The sequence below is a fragment of the Oculina patagonica genome, chromosome 3, assembly GCF_052425735.1.
Source record: "Oculina patagonica isolate OP01 chromosome 3, crgOcupat, whole genome shotgun sequence".
Taxonomy (NCBI): Eukaryota; Metazoa; Cnidaria; class Anthozoa; order Scleractinia; family Oculinidae; genus Oculina; species Oculina patagonica.
This window is the reverse complement of record NC_135760.1, coordinates 15,997,705-16,018,121: the sequence shown is the minus strand read 5'-3', so window position 1 is coordinate 16,018,121 and position 20,417 is coordinate 15,997,705. Positions and strand designations below refer to the sequence as shown.

Here is a 20,417-nt window from a genome sequence, read left to right as displayed (position 1 = left end):
TCGATATTGAACTTTCTGGTGGTCGATTTTCTTTCCATTCGTACTATGAAGATGTTTCAATGATTCTCTGTTGCCGAAGAAACCGGGTCAAGAAGACATACTTGAAAACGAAACGCATCAAACTCCTCCCCACCCACTGGGGCTCAGGTGACATTTAATAGAGGTGGGCGCTGTGTAAACGTTATTTTTTCCTTCCTGGTTCGCATTAAAAGTTCCCGTGAGTTTACTAGTCGATGACTTAATACCAACGGAATTTTACTGCAGGAAGATCTGAAGTATTTGTTTAGCTGGGTAACTCACATCGTAAAACACACGTAATAAAACTTCCTTCTTCCAGACTCTTTCGCACATTTAAGTGTCGAACAGATGTTTCAAGTTAAACCGGTTTTACTTGATTTGGTTCCACGTTGAACCAGTTTTACTTGATTTGGTTCCAAGTTGAACCGGCTTAATTTGATTTGCCTGACGACTGTCGAATAAATCTTTCACCCACTCAGCGAGAAGACCATCGAAAATTCGTTCCCATTTCAAATAGCCAGGCTGATTGGCTGGCAGACGTGTTTTTAGTTGTTATAGTCTACTCCATATCTACATTAAACAGAAAGGCAGATCGGAAAGAAGTGTATTTTTTATGCTGTACTATACACCTTTTTTTCCGGCAAAATATAATGGTTGTTGCTGTTGTTGTTGTTGTTGAAAACCCCTGGCCGAGCACTTTACAAACTAACATGGCAGCATTCACTACCGATTAGTAATCTTATTTACTTTAGTAACTAATTACATAAAGGGTTTGCCGGTTATTCAAGGACGAATTATTAATATCTCTGAAAGAGGTAGGTGAACTTTGGGTGTAGTATCTTTAACAAATGAGACAAATGGTTATGGGCGCTCGCTACAGAAGGGTTTTTAACAGTAAAAGAATCCTCGGGCTGTTGAAGAGTATGGAAGTGTTACACCACAAAGCTAAATTTACTGATCCAAAACTCCTGATCTGGATTGCAGCTTTACGCAACGCTTTTGTTTTCACATTACATAAACGTTACATGCCCGAAAATCACTTTCTACTGAATAGAAATATTTCCATGGTTGGTTATTTATATTTTTATTTGTACTCCTGTGAACATTGCTTTAGTTAAACATCTTATTTTTCGGCTCTCAGGATTTTGACATATCTTCTAGTGAATTCCGTTTCAAACACAGATAGCAAGAAAATGACGATAGGAACCCAAAGGGTGTAACAGCATTTAGCAAGTTCATGTAAAATAGAGTCGCACTTTGTACACATCTTCGTGTTTTCAATGTTCTTGTTTGACGGCTGATGTATTTCTACAGGCCACGTAAGTTCATCCTTCAATCGCCACGCGCCTGGTCACTCAGCTGTCCTGTGACGTCACCTTACTACACATCCGGGCTAGTAAACCAGACAACTGAAGCAAGCTATTTACACCTTCCACTATCCTCATGTGTGTATAGCCGATTTCCTGGGAAACAAAAGAAATACGTTATTTTTACTTAAATTACCTTGCTCGACCTTGTAACGAGAAGGACAAGAATAAAAAGACCGAATGAAAAGACCGACAGGTTAGCTCAGTTTGTAGAGCGCCAGACTGTTGTGCGGGAGGTCTCGGGTTCAACTGCCAGACCGGACCAACACTCAGGGTCTTTAAACAACTGAGGAGAATATGCTGCCTTTGCAATATATCATCTGCAAATGGCTAGATGTTCTAGTCTTCTCGGATAAGGTCGATAAACCGTAAGCCCCGTATCCTGTATCTTCAGTGTTATTATTCAACCAATGCGCGTGCTGCCCATATATGGTCAAAATGTTGTTGATATCTGTCATCCGTACATAACAGATATCCTGCGATATATGTAGGATGCGAAAATTCTTCTGACATCTTGTAAAGCGCTGCATAATTACAGTTTATCTTTCTGCAAAACGTGTTTCGTTGACAATTTGTTGAATAATAAAACAATTATCCTGCTCAATCTTGCGGAATATCGTCTGATTTTAGCCAACTCGGCCTGCGGCCGCGCGATTTCGCAGGATAATTGTTAATTATATGGTCAGCAGGAGACGTTAAAGAACCCACACACTTATCGCAAAGGGTAGGTCACGGAGTTTCCGGTGTTGTGGTCTGGCCTTGTTTCACGGGTTGGTGCTTCACATAGGGTTCAACTCATTGCGCCTTTCCCCCTTGGACACAATTGTCCAAAAAAATTACAATGATTATTATGATATAATGATGAAGATATTTGGTTGCTTGTTGTGGTTGTTTAAGTTTCTTATTCTTCTAGTATCTTACCTTGATGAACTCCAATTTAAGATACTCTGACATTTGATAGTTCTTGCACACACGGAAGATGTTGGTTATAATGTCCTCTGAAGCATAGCCCATGTACCACAAATGCGAAAGGACCTTATACGCCTCGTCTATGTCTCCATTTGAGCAGGATTTGATCATCTCTCGAATCAGCAGTGGGTGAGGCTCGTCACAAACCTAAAACATACGGCGGCAATCACAAAGGCAATTGTCATTAATACCGTAAAAAAACACTGAGTTGTTGTTTAAACTTAACAGAGGATGTCACAAACCCAAAACATGCAGTGGTAAACACGGAAGAAATTAAACAGCAAAACAATCCCTTTTTATCTTAAAATCGTTAAATCGCTTATCGGAAAGCGCAAAGCGCCAATCATCCCTCCCCAGTCTCACTCTCCGTTTTGACATCGTCGACCTCTCGTTCGAAGACCACGTGCGTTCGCAAAAGACTGAATACTGAAAATAGATTGAGCTGTTTTCTTGTGCATGTAATGCAAATACCGCAATAATCCTGTCAGAACTCGAAGCAAAATCAAGCAAATGGTGCCAAGTGCGGAAAAACGCGTAAAATACAAGTTACGATTGGTATTGGTTTTGTTCTTAATTCGTTGAAGAAACACTTTCATCGTCAATGTATATACAGCAGTTAAATTAAATTCATGACTGTTTTTCAAGACGCTGACTGTCACATGACAAGCCGTTATAGCCGACTAATAAAAGTAAAACATGGTATTGGTATTGGCTTTGTTCTTAATTCGTTGAAGCCCCCCCCCACCCAAAAACTTTCACCGTCAATGTATATACAGCAGTTAAATTAAATTCATGACTGTTTTTCAAGAAGCTGACTGTCACATGACAAGCCGTTATAGCCGACTAATAAAAGTAAAACATGGTATTGGTATTGGCTTTGTTCTTAATTCGTTGAAGAAAAACTTTCACCGTCAATGTATATACAGCAGTTAAATTAAATTCATGACTGTTTTTCAAGAAGCTGACTGTCACATGACAAGCCGTTATAGCCGACTAATAAAAGTAAATGAATATATAATTATAGGTAAGACTACCAAAAGCAATGTATTTATCACATAAACAATACCTTAAATACATTTTCGCTGTTCACAAATCCAAAACCATAATATGTTGACTGAAGGTTGTTAATCGCCTGAAAATAAAACATTGCCAAAAGAATAAAACTTTTGATATTTCAAAAGCAGAAAAAATTGGTTTTATTATTAACTTTAGTCTCCAATGACATTCGTCAAAACCTTGGTCAAAATTTTAAGTTCCCTTTCACAAGACTTTTACTCTGTTTGAGAAAGGTGTTAGAGATAATCGTAGTCTACGAGGCTTTGCGAGCAAAGTTTTCTTTTTTATATAAGCAATTGCCTACAATAAAGATCTACATCCTACACAAGAGGACATTAAACAGTGCACATAAACATGTACCATCCCATAGACATAAATGAAAGTGGAGTTATTTATCCTTGGCTTCTCACCTGTCTCATATCACCTTGGGCAGTAAAGACAATTGCCTCCAATCCATCGTCAGTTTTGGTAACCTGATAATACAGAGATAAATCAATGTTCAAGACACCTACAGATCAATCATCTGTTTAGTTCAACACTTAATACATGTAGGGAAAATAATAGATAAAGTCTGCATGGGACGAAAGTGTCCCATCTTGCCAGAGGTAGCATTAAGCAAGTAGGAGTATTACTACTCCCTCCTAAACAGATGCTAGTCCATCACAAGGTACCCCCAGCATTACAGTTCACAGGTACCCATTTATTCATCTGGGGGGAGAGGCACTATGAGAGTAACATGTCTTGCCCAAGAACATAACATAATGACCCCACCCAAGGCTCAAAATCAAATCGCTCAATCTGAAGTCCAGTGCTCTAACCATTAGGCCACTGTCTACCTTAACCTTTAGGTTATTTAGCGGAATGCTGTCTCACATGGCTACATCTGGGCATTTTTCTGAGTCAGTTTTATATTTTTTTCAAGCCTTTTTTAATTTTGAAAAAAAAAAATACTCCTCTTGGCATATTGCAGCTGTTGTACATGATTGTCCAGAATATGTTGCAAGCATTTTGTGAACCAAGGAAAATCCTTAAACCAAGAAGTGATGATAGAAAATCTAACCTGTTCCTTTTCACAGACTTCTAACAATCTGTGTAGGACCTGGGCATCAGTTAATCTTGAGTATCGCAAAACAGCACATCTTGACTGGATGGCCTCTGAAACAATAAAATTGCTTAAATTAAGTCTCCGTTCAGCGTAGTGTCCCAAACCCCCCTCTGGGGCGGAGGGGGGCTCCTATATGAAACGGACGGGGATGCTCGTCGGAAATTTTGAAAAGCACCCCTAAAGAGACCAATCTGGGTGTGGCTCAAGCTTTTCTTGACCCCTACAAGATACCAAAAAACTAAGAATAGAATTTATATTTGTATATTTCTTCGTGTGTAACCCTAAACGAGACCATTATGGCAAAAAATATTGGCGTTTTGTCCGGAACACCCTAAGCCAGACCAAAAATCAGAAATTGACACCCCTAAGCGAGACGACGAGCATCCCCGTCACTTTCATATGCGAGTCACCCCCCTGGGTGATTTCTACTATATAAAGTGACTAGGAGTATTTCTACTACACCCTGGATAGGATGCTAGCCCATCGCAGGGTTACCCTCAGTAGTTTAATTTGCCAATATCCATTTATACACCTGGGTGGAGGGAGGCACTATGAGAGTTAAGTTTGCTGCCCAAGAACACAAAAAAGTGACCCCAGTTAAGGCTTGAATGTGTGGACCACTCAGTCCAGAGTCCAGTGCATTATCTATCATGTCACTGAACCTCTCACATAACAAATGATACTCACCAATAATTTTATCAGAAGTATTGCATGCCAGAGCAAACCGTGTAGTTTTGGAGTAGATTTCCATTGTTCTTCTAAGAGCCTGTTGTGCCCCATCTGTCATGCTACGAGGGAGAGAAAAGGCAGTTAGCAACCAATCCATAAAGTATGCAAAGCGTTATAACTGTATGGTCCTCTGCATGCACTGCATGCCTGTTATTCTGTACATGCTGCGAATGTCATTTTTCAGCTCTTGCAATGGAATACAAGTTAGTATTTTATAATATTATCACATTTATTATTTAAGTTAGGAAAGCAACGCATACCTGTCAGCTTCATCCAAAATTATAATTTTGTGTCTGCCTTTTGGTAAAGTTACTTTCTGTTGAGCAAACATCTTTATCTTGTTACGCACCACATCGATTCCTCTGCAACAATAATAAAATTGTATCACTCTGAGTGTGCAAAGTCATAAGAAATGCAGAGCTGCTAGTGGTTTATGTGTTTGAGGGATGGAGGGTAGGGGGTCCAGGAGGTGCAAAGCATACTTTGATGGCTTTCTGTTTAAAGGGACAATGTCACGGAGATTTCGCAGATTTTTGGACAAAACAGTTCTGAAATTAGTGGAAGGCAACTAAACCCATAAAAAACAATATCTTTGAACATCTAAAGGAAGATATAATCTTAATTTGCGGATAGAAATCAAGCTAAGGCAACAAATATCGATTTTTTTTTGAAGACGCGCGGAAACAATTTGAAAACGTTTGCCTAACGTTTTCAAATTGCAATCCGTTTTCATCCGCGCCATCCGCAGCCAATAATGCTAGTTAACAGTTTCAGTGCTCTAATATAGCAATTTTTAATAAAAATGGACTATTATTTCTAGACTTCACGAAACACAAATATAAATTTGGGCTGTTCAAAAATTTGGTAAAATCCGTGACATAGTCCCTTTAATATTGTTTATACATGATTAATTTTTTTTCCCTCTTTTTGGTCCAACTAAGTATGTAATGACATACCTGTCATTAGATGCATTCAATTCCAGTACAGCATCTTTGAAGGATGTGCCCAGAAGAGCTCTGGCCAGACACAAGATACTAGTAGTTTTCCCTGTTCCAGGAGGGCCCTGCCGTGCAAAAAATGTACATTGCCAAAAAGTGTTAAACATTAGTTGGGATACTACCAGGTATCTTTCTCAAAGAAAAAGGCATTTTTGCCATCAGAGTACAAACAATAGTTATGATGTTAGTGGTATGTGTCAACTGATTTTTCACGCATGTGCGAAATCAATAAAAGATTATGCCTAAACCTTGCTCCTGTATGTTTTTATTACATTAACAATTTTGTAAAAGGAATAAAACCTCTATTTCTATCTCTTTATAATCTGGCAAAGATTCACAGCATGTCATTTCTCTAGTCAAATGGCTGATAGAACCCAGTGCTCAGTTAGCAATATTTTGTGGTTTTTAATTTAGTTGACAAACAGATATTGTGAATTGACAATCAAGACTTCAGCTACTTACAGCAATAATGATGTTTGGAACATTTCCTTGCTCAGAAAAAACCTAAAAAAAAGTAAAGACAAAATAAATTGTCAATACGAACACTTTTTTCACACATAATCTTCTACAACTTGTGAGATTTTTAACCATTATGCCTATTGGAGTATAACATTGTATGGCATCTTCACTTTCTGTACTGTCCACTCCTTGTTCTGCGCACAACAAGAAGAAAACCACAACCCACTAAAGACAGGGTAAATATTAATTCAAAGGGATCGGAGATTGGCCTGTCACATTCATGGAATATTGTTTATTACATAATGATGAGTATCGAAAATAATAGGACATAATCAAAATCACGGTTCACAACAAAGTAATCATTTCAAAGTTCTTTCTTATTTCATGGAAAATTCCTTCGGAAGTAACATAAGGTTATTCATAAATCACAAAAACACCCTTTATCACTTCTAACATGCCAACCTCTTTTACCATTGCATGCATCTAAGCGTGAATACTCGCCGCCGAAACATGATCTAATTGGGTATTAAACATGGCATGATACGTCATTAAACATTGAAGTTTGGCAGACCGTAATGGCAACTTTCGCGCCCAAAGTTCAACAGATTTTGGTTTCGAAATGGCGGAAAGCTTGGATATGAAGACTTCTTCCGAAAAATGTATGCTGATCTGTGTCGATATGCATTTGCAGGTTCACTTGAATCACTTCTGGTGTTAAATTTCCCCTCTACTCATTGTTTTTGGTGAGAATTTTGTGCGAAAACTTGCTGTTACGGTCCGCTAAACTTCAACATTTGATGACAAATCATGCCAAGTTTAATACCCAATTAGATCATGTTTCAGCGACGAGTGTTCACACTTAGATGCAAGCTATGGTATTGGCCGTCAGTGGTTGTATTAAGGAGGTTCAACTGTATGTGTCACACTTGGTACAGTCTTAGCATCATACCAGTGAACATGTTAATGAATCCCTTGTACATTAATTTGGTAGCAACACTGTCTAGATGTGTTTCTACAAACTGCTTTGTCTAATCAAGAAATATATCTAGTGTTTGTATAACTGAACACAAAGTACCTCTAAACGACTGACAGTTTCCTCATTTCCAACTATTTCATGAAGTTTGGTTGGTCTGTATTTCTCTACCCTGATAGTGAATAAATATCACAATTATTAAACACCGGATATCTATCTAGTATCTACAACTTGTACAGTGCGTGTTAATAACTTCATCCTTTTGAACACCTCACCAAATAAAATGTAAAGTTTATAAATTAATTCAATTTCAGTTTTTGTCATAGAGGATAGAAAGGCAATCATTGTGTCCTGAAGAAACCAAGAATACCGCATATTTCCTTGGCAGGGCTATATTTTTTACTTCGCTGGTTGCAAAATGTGGTTCAAATTTTACAGGATCTTCCACATTTTTTATGAAGCTTACTGCTGTATAAATACTAAAGAAATCCAATGATTCTCCTTCAAATTAGAAGTAATTGAAACGGCTTCCGATAAACCGGCCCGTCAAAACCCCTAACCAAAGAAAAGAATAGTTTGAACACTGAACCCCTAACAGCTTCAATTCAAGTCGCTTACCATGGAAGTTCGAAGCCTTTAGAGTGTTTTGCAGAACTAGAGCTTGCACCAGACGATGCTTTAGTTGGTGCTTTTTCCTTCTGTGGTAAGTCTACCTCCATCTCCTCGTCTTTGGAACTTTTTGAGCTTGTTGGCGCTGTCGAATCGGTATGTACTTCATGGGTGAATGCCATATAGTCGCCTTATTAAGTACTTCATGTAACATTCATATTCTATCCCACATAGTCGCCTTTTAACTACTTCATGCAAACCACCTCATGTAACATACGTATTCTATACACACCTTCAAACTCTGTTCACCTCTGTTCAACTCCGTTCACCTTTGTTTAACTCCGTTCACCTCTGATCAACTCCGTTCACCTCTGTTCAACTCCGTTCACCTCTGTTCAACTCTGTTCAACTCTGTTCACCTCCGTTCAACTCCGTTCACCTCTGTTTAACTCCGTTCAACTCTGTTTAACTCCGTTCACCTCCGTTCAACTCCATTAACCTCTGTTCAACTCCGTTCACCTCTGTTTAACTCCGTTTACCTCTGTTTAACTCCGTTTACCTCTGTTTAACTCCGATCACCTCTGTTCAACTCCGTTCACCTCTGTTTAACTCCGTTCACCTCTGTTCAACTCCGTTCACCTCTGTTCAACTCTGTTCACCTCCGTTCAACTCCGTTCACCTCTGTTTAACTCCGTTCAACTCTGTTTAACTCCGTTCACCTCCGTTCAACTCCATTAACCTCTGTTCAACTCCGTTCACCTCTGTTTAACTCCGTTTACCTCTGTTTAACTCCGTTTACCTCTGTTTAACTCCGATCACCTCTGTTCAACTCCGTTCACCTCTGTTTAACTCCGTTCACCTCTGTTCAACTCCGTTCACCTCTGTTCAACTCTGTTCACCTCCGTTCAACTCCGTTCACCTCTGTTTAACTCCGTTCAACTCTGTTTAACTCCGTTCAGCTCCGTTCAACTCCATTAACCTCTGTTCAACTCCGTTCACCTCTGTTTAACTCCGTTTACCTCTGTTTAACTCCGATCACCTCTGTTCAACTCCGTTCACCTCTGTTCAACTCCGTTCACCTCTGTTCAACTCCGTTCACCTCTGTTCAACTCTGTTCACCTCCGTTCAACTCCGTTCACCTCTGTTTAACTCCGTTCAACTCTGTTTAACTCCGTTCACCTCCGTTCAACTCCATTAACCTCTGTTCAACTCCGTTCACCTCTGTTTAACTCCGTTTACCTCTGTTTAACTCCGTTTACCTCTGTTTAACTCCGATCACCTCTGTTCAACTCCGTTCACCTCTGTTTAACTCCGTTCACCTCTGTTCAACTCCGTTCACCTCTGTTCAACTCTGTTCACCTCCGTTCAACTCCGTTCACCTCTGTTCAACTCCGTTTACCTCTGTTTAACTCCGATCACCTCTGTTCAACTCCGTTCACCTCTGTTCAACTCCGTTCACCTCTGTATAACTCAGTTCACCTCTGTTTAACTCCGTTCACCTCTGTTTAACTCCGTTCACCTCTGTTTAACTCCGTTCACCTCTGTTTAACTCCGTTCACCTCTGTTCAACTCCGTTCACCTCTGTTCAACTCTGTTCACCTCCGTTCAACTCCGTTCACCTCTGTTTAACTCCGTTCAACTCTGTTTAACTCCGTTCACCTCTGTTCAACTCCATTAACCTCTGTTCAACTCCGTTCACCTCTGTTTAACTCCGTTTACCTCTGTTTAACTCCGTTCACCTCTGTCCAACTCCGTTCACCTCTGTTCAACTCCGTTCACCTCTGTTTAACTCCGTTTACCTCTGTTTAACTCTGTTCACCTCTGTTTAACTCCGTTCACCTCTGTTTAACTCCGTTCACCTCTGTTTAACTCCGTTCACCTCTGTTCAACGCCGTTCACCTCTGTTTAACTCCGTTTACCTCTGTTTAACTCCGTTCAACTCTGTTACCTCTGTTCAACTCCGTTAAACTCCGTTCAGTTTAACTCCGTTTAACTCCCGTGCCGTTTAACTCCCAATTCTGTTGATCATTGACCTGTCTACGTTTCTGTTTACACGTGACCGTCCTGGAACCGGTCACTCCCCCGGGAACAAATTTCAAACTGGACCTGCTATTTTGCACGTTCAGTTAAGGATCCGTTCCGGACCGGTTCTAGAACGGGTCTCGTGTAAACACCTGGATCGATTCTAGACGGTTCCATGTAAACAGAAGCCGATCCTGTCCGGACCCTTAAGTCTCAGAAAACACAAAGACTAACAAAAGTTGGGAAAGAAGTATTCTACGAAATACTTTGAGGAAAACGCATTCAGAATTTTAAAAGCAGGGCGACAAGCCGGAATTTGCACAAGTTTTGAAACAGGTTGAAATCGTGTGTCATTTTTCTTTACCAGAAAAACAATGTATAATAAAACAGTTATTAATTATTAGATTCGGTTTTTGTGATTTTAATTATTCCGGAAATCAGGAAAACCTCATCCAATAATTGTTTATTAATGAGATGCATGAAGCCCGTAACGGAAATTAAAGTCACTGGACACAAGAGTTTTGTAAATGATAACAGTTCTTTATTACAAGCCAGCCTGGAGAAAACAGAAACGTATTTTACACCGCGGTACGTTTGCATTACGCTATCCTTCACCCGCACGACTGACAAAAAAGTCATCCCTGGGTCACCAAAGACGGGAAATGCAGCGCTGACAAGAATAACAATTTTCAACACAGGTCTCCTACACCGCGCCACAAAACTTATTTTACAAAAGAGGAGCGACATAAATGTTCCCGAGCCAGCCACGGGAAGGCACTGATGAAAAGGGAAGTCAGACTTCGTGACACTAGTCGTCACTTGGCCTATTTTCCTTAACGCAACATATTTATAATTTACATAAATGTTCCCGAGCCAGCCACGGGACGGCACTGATGAAAAGGGAAGTCAGACTTCGTGACACTAGTCGTCACTTGGCCTATTTTCCTTAACGCAACATATTAACATAAATGTTCCCGAGCCAGCCACGGGAAGGCACTCAGATGAAAAGGGAAGTCAGACTTAAGCTTCGTGACGCTAGTCGTCACTTGGCCTATTTTCCTTAACGCAACATATTTATTTTAAATAAACTTTCCTGAGCCAGCCACGGGAAGGTACTGATGAAAAGGATGTCAGACTTCGTGACGCTAGTCGTCACTTGGCCTATTTTCCTTAACGCAACATATTTATAATTGACATAGATGTTCCCGAGCCAGCCACGGGAAGGCACTGATGAAAAGGGATGTCAGACTTCGTGACGCTAGTCGTCACTTGGCCTATTTTCCTTAACGCAACATATTTATAATTGACATAAATGTTCCCGAGCCAGCCACGGGAAGGCACTGATGAAAAGGGATGTCAGACTTCGTGACGCTAGTCGTCACTTGGCCTATTTTCCTTAACGCAACATATTTATAATTGACATAAATGTTCCCGAGCCAGCCACGGGAAGGCACTGATGAAAAGGGATGTCAGACTTCGTGACGCTAGTCGTCACTTGGCCTACGGTATTTTCCTTAACGCAACATATTTATTTTAAATAAATTTTCCCGAGCCAGCCACGGGAAGGCACTGATGAAAAGGATGTCAGACTTCGTGACGCTAGTCGTCACTTGGCCTATTTTCCTTAACGCAACATATTTATTTTAAATAAATCTTCCCGAGCCAGCCATGGGAAGGCACTGATGAAAAGGATGTCAGACTTCGTGACGCTAGTCGTCACTTGGCCTATTTTCCTTAACGCAACATATTTATATTTGACATAAATGTTCCCGAGCCAGCCACGGGAAGGCACTGATGAAAAGGGATGTCAGACTTCGTGACGCTAGTCGTCACTTGGCCTATTTTCCTTAACGCAACATATTTATAATTGACATAAATGTTCCCGAGCCAGCCACGGGAAGGCACTGATGAAAAGGGAAGTCAGAATTCGTGACGCTAGTCGTCACTTGGCAGCGAGTACGGTTTTTTATATCATGCCATAGAAAATACGGCCAATCAGAATACAGGAAAGCCGTTGTATATTCGACGGTATTCAAAACAATTTTCCCATCGTGCGCTGCGATTGTATTCTTGACCAAATTTAGTAAGCGTATTTTCTATGGCATGGTTTAAAATAGTTACACAACACTTTCTCGTGGTATACGAAGGAATATCCCACTTGACACTTGTATTTTCTTGGTAAAGGCTCGTGTGTATAAAGGCTCGTGTGTATACCGAGAAAATACAAGTGACTCCTGGGACATTCCATATTATTATTCCACTATTGCGCTTTTACATATTTTTACATATTATACCGCAAAATCCACTTAACAAAAAAGAAAAACGCCGAAAACACGAAAACGGCCCAAACAAAAAGTGGAAAAATTAGTGGAATAATATATCCAGTATTCATGGTTTAACATATAATACTAACGGACATTTTGCTCATTGCTCGTATTTTTCCTCGCCCCTACGGGGCTCGGAAAAATACTTCGCAACTCGCAAAATATCCACGCGTATTATATGTTAAACCATCGAATAAGGTGTATGTATACCACTTGAAAGCATCAACCCGGGAGAGGGGACTCCATATACTGGCCTATACGGGAAGGCTCCGCCCGAAAGGGGTACCTTTTTCAGGCTTCAGGTATATAAAAGGGTAGGGATTTCACAAGGGTATGTAAATCCGTCATTTAGGTTTTAAAAGGGCCTTGAATTAAAATATTTCGAACAGATGCACTTTGTGGCTGTATTATTCTAATTCATACCATGCCATAGAAAATACAGCCAATCAGAATACAGTAAAGCCGTTGTATATTCGACGGTATTCAACCCAACCTTCCCATCGTGCGCTGGGATTGTAGGCGTTTAGTAAGCGTATTTTCTATGGCATGGTATGAAATAGTTACACCACACTTTCTCGTGGTATACTATGGAATATCCCACTTGTCACTTGTATTGTCTTCGTATACACACTCGCCTAAAGGCTCGTGTGCATGCCGAGAAAATACAAGTGACTCGTGGGATATTTCATAGTATACCACTCACTCGAAAGCGTTGCATAACTAGTATTTATAAAGCGCAACATGAAAATGACAAGAAAACGTCCTGTTCTAAGTCTATGCCATGTCTTTTAGGCATATGAAAGGGGTACCTTTTTTCAGTAAAAGGTATACGAAAGGGGTACAGTTTCTGTGAAAATGGTATATAAAAGGGTAAGGGGTTAGAACTTGGGGCGGAGCCTCCCCGTATAAAACGTTTTTGAGGGACCCCCGGAGTCATCAAGACGATCAGAGAATTGCTTTTACTCCGTACGCGAGTTGAACTGTTGCGTTGTACTTTTCTCTTTCGAAAGTTAATTTTCCCTGCACTTGCTTTTTGCTTTTCGCATTTGCCGACAACTTCAATTGCCTAGCAAGATGCGATTGGACAACATAATTGTACAAGTGGGTGATGTTGTCTTCACTGGGAAGGAGGCATGATGAATGCAGGAATGAATCGACAGCATGCAAAATGCAGGCCTCCATTGTTGTCCAAGTGCCCACTGTGACTTCCAAGTTTCGTCCAGTCATATAGTCTACACCACGTTGCCGTTTTAATGGTGACGGGCTTGACGTGCACTTCGGCATCCTCTTTCTTTTGTGTTTTTTACCGCTTTCTGTTTTCTTTCCAAAAGAGTTGTCGCAGCCTTTGCATTTACATTTTTCAGAACAAGAAGTACCCGAGGCATAGCAAGGGCACCTTGACCGTCGATTGCCAGATGTGTCAACACAAGATTTCCTCATTTCGTTTTCAGATGCATTCCTCCCCTCCCCACATCTGCACCCAGCTTGTGGTGCATTTCTAGGAGGTTTGTTTTTACAATTTAAACATTTGCATTTCTTCGAACATGCACGTCCTTCTCGAACACATGGACAACGCGCGACTTTTCCAGATTCATCTTTCACACAAATCTCCTGGTACCTTGATTTTGTATGACGGCCACAGTAGCAAATCTTCTGTATGCATGACTCTTCTTCTTCACCTATCCAAGCATATCAATCAGATAACATCATTTATCATCATCATCATCGTTGTTATTGCTTAGCCTATTCTGTGTCGAACCCCCGAATTTTTTACCAAGAAAACAAAAATTATATCTTAACCTCAACACAAGGTACTAGTTGTTATTGATTGATTGACAAAATTCTACGGGAAATGTTATAAAACAGTTGGTTTATGGTTGTAGCTGTGCATCATAGATAAAGTGCATTATAAAGTTGAAGTGCGCGCCTAAAGTTTGGTGGATCACCCTTCCCCCTTCTTATAACTAAGCGGCTTCAGTACTCCCAATCTCCTATTTGCTAAAATTTGAAATCTTGCAATTTGGCACCCACACCGTATGAGGACACACAGTTAAAACTTGCATGCTGCTTTTCGCCGCTCGCGCGTACCACTTATGCTATGATATTTATGAAGGGCGCAGAAAAGAGAGTTTGAGGAATAGATTTAACATGTACATACCTGGATCGCATTTGTTTTTTGTAGCATCATAATGCCCAGCCCCATAATAATGGAACGCGATGAATAAGGGCGTGTTAGATAAAGACCGATCTGGAACTATAGGAACAACGGGAGTTGAGCGGCTTGAAGTTATGATTACAATTGGGATCCTTAGGACATCAGAGCAAACTTTCATCATCAAATCACCAATTTCCCGGTCAAATACACCACTTGTTCTGAACTCGTTTGCCATCTCTGCAAATGTCCTTGTAGTCTCAGCCGAGAGAAACTCCAAATATTCGTCCTCCCCTTTGATAAGTTCCTTTACAAACAGCTGTCGCAATGTAAATGTGTCCTCCTCTTCAGATTTAGACAATAAATGAAGTGACTTCAAATGACATTCCAACTCATTGTTCCCCTTTAAGTCAAGTTTTAATAATTGTCTTACAATGCTATGGAATGCGCAGTCTCCATCTTTGCTGATACTATCTATCTCAAGCCCGAACCCGCATAAATGCCTCTCGAGGTCCTCAATATGTGTGTTTATGTTAGGGTCGTAAACCACCATGTCATCGTCGAGCGAAAGTAGATTTGACAGCTTGGATAAGTGCAACATGCTGCTTGAGTCAAAGGCTCTGTTGCAACTTTGCGAATCAACATTGTTTATTATTTCTTTGAGGTTTAATGCAACATTTAGGATAGATCCCGCCACATAATCCGTGCACAAGTCAGTGATTGTTTCTGCTACCGTGACCTCTGGGCCTAACTTCGGTTCACAACTCGAGTCGCCTGAAGATTCCCTAGTTAAATACTTGTCAGCGTCATTTAAAACTTTCAAATAAGCCTGATGATTGCCATCTTTTTTCAAGTTGTCCATGCCGTTTATTGGAACCACGGGCACGACCCTTGAACTACATTCGTGGTGCGATGCAGAGGATTTACTACTATGATAGTAAAAAAGTATCGTTAATAACGCTATAGCAAGTTCAACAGACATTTTCGTTGCACCAGTAATAAGAGAGCGATTTAGTAGTCGATGCAGTTGTTCGTTTTTTTCAGTTCCGCACCCGGGAGGTATGTTTGACAAGCAGCCCTTCTGGATATGTAAACGCAAGCTCTCTATTTCCTTTGCCGTGTTTGAATTCCCCAGAGGGCCGTTAGGGACATTTACCCAACGCTCGATGAAAGAGTTCAGATTATGTTCTAGCTGCTTTTGATCAGGAGTACTTTTGGACCTTATCGGCCCTTGATCATCGTCTCTCCTGAAAATTTGTGTAAACTCCTTTAGGAAGGCATTGGAGATGGGGTTTACTTTACTCAAGGTTTTTGATATCCGCTGAACGGCATGGAATACATCAAGTTTGACATCGACACCTAAAAGATAATAGCAACACATTAAGCGAACGATCGCAAAGAACAGCCCGAGAGGTCCTGAAAGGGGGGGGGGGGGGGGGAGGTTAGCCCGGATCCCATTTCCCAGCCTATTGATTTTTCCAAATAATAATCAATTTTCAAAATCCTAGACCCAGTTCAATTGTTTTTCTGCTCAGAATTTAAGCTATTTTTTAAAGGGGCAAAATATCACATTTTCCTATTTTGCGAAAATCTGTCTTACAGATTTTCATTTTATCCTGCATGAATGTTTAATCAAAGCCAATTTATAATTTCTGTAGATTTTGAGAAAAACGCGGTTAAAACAACTAGTTTCTAGTCCCCTCCTAAGCACTGGGCCATTCATTTTGTGGCTCTTTATTGATTGTTTATTAGCATATTTATTGGTCAAATATCGCATATGATGGCTATATGCTTTAAAAAAACAGTAAAAAGGGAAATAAAGAACATTCCTGAACATTTTTAAAGAGAGTTAAAAGTTGGGCTCACTTACCCCCTCAAAACTATATTAAGCCACCAAAAATTCCATTTTTTTGGCCCCAATTTCTCGATTCAGTCCGGACGTTGTAATCTTCTACGAAAAAGCATTATTTCATCCAGGTGGAAATCTACAGGTATCACTTAAACTGTGAAGAACGCTGGAAGCGTTCATTTGTTTCGGTAAATTATCACGAACATTGTTCCGTCTCGGATAATACGCACCTAATGTTGAAATAAACTTGTTCCTGTTGTCTCAACAAGTGTTTTTCTTTGTGTACGTCGCGTTAGTTTCCTTTATTTTGAAATGTTACCCTCTCTTTCGCGTTAGTTTCCTTTATTGAAAAGTAAATTTCCTTTCGATTCGCGTTTATTTAAGTCACCTTAATTTCAAATACCTTAATTTCCTATAATAAGGTAACAGTTTTTCTTTTTTCTTTCTTTTGATAAAGCGGACACCATGATCTTTTAATACGTATCTTTTGATTACGTAAGATAACAGTCTGTTGTCCTTTATTTGTCAAAACATACTTAAATGGTATCGCATCCTCCATTCCCAACGACCACTTAGCAGTTTCACCACTGTTGATAAGTTCAACATAGTCCATATTATTTATCGTATGCTAGCGGCACTTTTATTCCTCACACCCCGCTATTAAGGACTCCAGGTAGACACTCAACGACGATCCGAGCGTGCCCACGAATAGCGAAAGTTATTTGTAGCCGCTCAGAGAAAAGCTAAAGTTTACTGATTACCCAAATCAACCAATAATTAAATTAATTATTTAATTCATAAACAATATAAATAAATATAATAATAAATTAGTTAATGTTATTTAGTACCTGGAAATACTTGGTTGTACTTGTTCCTCACATGACAACAGTCGTCCACGCATATCATGTTCAGTGTCTTATCCCTGCTATCCAATCTTCCTTTTACGTCCCTTAGCAAGTCTTCCACTTCAGAAAATGTTCCTGACTTGGTTAACTTCCAGCCAAGTACTTCACCATTTTCGTTTAAAATAATGAACATTTGACTGAACTGCGACACAAATTTATTATCTTCTTCCCTCATTACTCCAATGTTTCTGCTTACTTTAAATGTGTGGTCACAGGTGATAACTTTTGCATTTAAACTGCGCATGTTCTCTTCATATAAATTAGAGCGTGCTTTGAATGTTTTTAAAAAGATGTTCATGAGCATATCATTGCTTGGATATGAAAAAAGTAAATTATCGTAGAACTGGGATATGCTAATCTTGTTGTCATTATCCGCCCTGTTGTTTTCGTTGGCCACAGCAAAAAGTTCCTTGCGTCTACAAAATTCTTTGATAGCAAGAGAAGCAATACCCTCGCTAATTTTGAGAAAGTTTACTCCCTCTACTAACTGAACCTCCACAAAGTCCTCCAATCGTTTTGCATAGCCACTTTTTACCGTGAGGACGAAAGGAAAGTACTCTTGTAAAACTTTTGGTAGAGCTTTCATCACATCAGGTGTTGCAGGCATCAGTTTGTGACAAAGTCTTCCTTTCACACAGACATATATTCGTTGTACTAGTATTACGTTACCGTAGAGATCGTAAACTAGCCTTGCAGACTTTCCTTTTTCCTTCTTGCAAACGTCTTTTGCCCATTGCCAAGGCTTAAGCATGACTCTTTTGTGGATTGGGCATTCCATTTTTATCTGGAATTGTTCACAAGGGCTCCATATAAAAACCTTTGGCAGGAGAAACTTTCCTTTTTGAGTATCAGTAAGGCAAAACGGGGGAGCTATAACACTTTGAAATCTACTGTTCCTTGGAGTCTCTTCAAACTCTGCTACAAGCCCATTGATATATGACTGCACGTCCTCGTCGTTCAGATTGACCGCGTTACAGAAGCTAAATAGTGCAAGCAAAAGCAGCAACATGTCTCCGGCTTCGACCACTGCTAAATTTTGATTCAAAAGACCAAATACCAAATTCAACACTAGAAATCTACCGTTGCTACTTTAGTGGCTGTTAACCGTTTTCTAGATCGCGTCACTCGATAAAGTTTGAATTTAATCTGCGAGCCAATCAAAATCTTCGAACCGTTAGGTAGGGGCAACAAAAATTTTTTTTTTTTTTTATTGTTTAAGTTAGCTTGCTCCATTACCGCCCGTGACCACCTTCGTATCCTTTCACCTCCGTTTACCTCCGTTCACCCCCGTTCACCTTCGTTTACCTCCGTTCACCCCCGTTTACCTTCGTTTACCTCCGTTCACCCCCGTTCACCTTCGTTTACCTCCGTTCACCCCCGTTCACCTTCGTTTACCTCCGTTCACCCCCGTTCACCTCCGTTTACCTCCGTTCACCCCCGTTCACCTTCGTTTACCTCCGTTCACCCCCGTTCACCTTCGTTTACCTCCGTTCACCCCCGTTCACCTTCGTTTACCTCCGTTCACCCCCGTACACCTTCGTTTACCTTCGTTCACCTTCGTTCACCTTTGTTTACCTCCGTTCACCCCCGTTCACCCCCGTTCACCTTCGTTTACCTCCGTTCACCCCCGTTCACCTTCGTTTACCTCTGTTCACCCCCGTACACCTTCGTTTACCTCCGTTCACCTTCGTTTACCTCCGTTCACCTTCGTTTACCTCCGTTAACCCCCGTTCACTCCCGTACACCTTCGTTTACCTCAGTTCATCTTCGTTTTACCTCCGCTCACCATACACAAGGCACATACAGTGTAACGATAATTACTGGGACCTTTATAGTACACGTGTACAGACAATCATTGCTAGGTCGAAGTATCTGTCGAATACTCTCTTTCGTATGCGCTCTGCAGCTCTCTGTTGAAGGGAATATCAGTCTGCGGCGGGAATATATAAAAGCGATAATAATTTTCTGTACTTTTAGTTTTGCAGCAGTCGTCTATGCATATCATAGATACTGTTTTGTCTTTTAAACCCATTCTTTCGTTTAAGCTAAATCAACATGTGGTAAATCTCTTAAAAAAAAAAAAAAAAAAAAAAAAAAAAAAAAAAAAAAAAAAAAAAAAAAAAAAAAAAAAACGGGGTAGAAGAGGAAGAAAACTAAAAGGAAAAAATCTGAAAAGCCGGCGATATAGTTAGGGCTTGTTTACATGACTACATGCTGTAAAATGAATCTCATTCCAGAGCAAGTTTATTGGACCATGTCCACGACACGACTATGGTATGACGGTTTCTATTCTGGATCCAAATTTTCGTTCTGGTATCTCATTCTGGTACCATGTAAATCTAAAACGAAAGTCGTTCCGAGATGAAACCGCATACGGAGGCCACAGTTTGCATTCTCAGTCAGGGCGAAAACAATGGGGAAAGTATTTCCTGTTTAACCCTCTGCTTAAATTTCTCTTTAACATTACAGACATGGGAAAACTTGCCACATCTTCGTCTTTGATTTTGCTCAATAAACGAGCGCGCTTTTTGTTTTGCCGGTAGTGCGGAATGAAATTAGTTCCGTTTTCGTAAACAGGTTCTTTATGGTATCCAATCCACAACTATTTTCTTATTTTCTTCTTTAAGAACGATGAAAAAATTGCCAATTTGCTTAAAACATTGATGTCTTTGTTCGTAAAACAACGCCAAGTTTAAGACTGATCCCGAGTTAATTGAATTACGGTTGATGTCGATAGCCCAGTGAGAACAACGCTAGAAAAACAAAGGCGTTAATAGGGGGCGGTCTAACTTAAATTGTTGACGCCTATCAACTTGACAGCGAAAGGGGCAAACAGGGCCAATCATGTGGAATCTTTAAGTTTCTAATGCCCCTCTACTGTC

At 40.2% G+C, this 20,417-nt stretch overlaps 1 protein-coding gene across 1 annotated transcript in view; it reads right to left on the bottom strand.

The window, feature by feature from the left end:
• Positions 1-1,292: 1,292 nt before the first annotated feature.
• The window catches only part of LOC144646936 (replication factor C subunit 2-like), a 50,245-nt gene continuing 31,120 nt past the window's right edge, over positions 1,293-20,417 (bottom strand). Inside the window, exons 2-12 of the mRNA XM_078506651.1 lie at positions 8,293-8,438; positions 7,777-7,846; positions 6,705-6,746; positions 6,201-6,307; positions 5,505-5,606; positions 5,203-5,303; positions 4,471-4,565; positions 3,821-3,883; positions 3,421-3,486; positions 2,307-2,501; positions 1,293-1,481 (exon numbers count right to left, since the gene is read on the bottom strand). Of these exons, the coding sequence (XP_078362777.1) occupies positions 1,374-1,481; positions 2,307-2,501; positions 3,421-3,486; positions 3,821-3,883; positions 4,471-4,565; positions 5,203-5,303; positions 5,505-5,606; positions 6,201-6,307; positions 6,705-6,746; positions 7,777-7,846; positions 8,293-8,438 (1,095 nt within the window). The 3' untranslated portion in view covers positions 1,293-1,373. The remainder of the gene's footprint in view (positions 1,482-2,306; positions 2,502-3,420; positions 3,487-3,820; positions 3,884-4,470; positions 4,566-5,202; positions 5,304-5,504; positions 5,607-6,200; positions 6,308-6,704; positions 6,747-7,776; positions 7,847-8,292; positions 8,439-20,417) is intronic.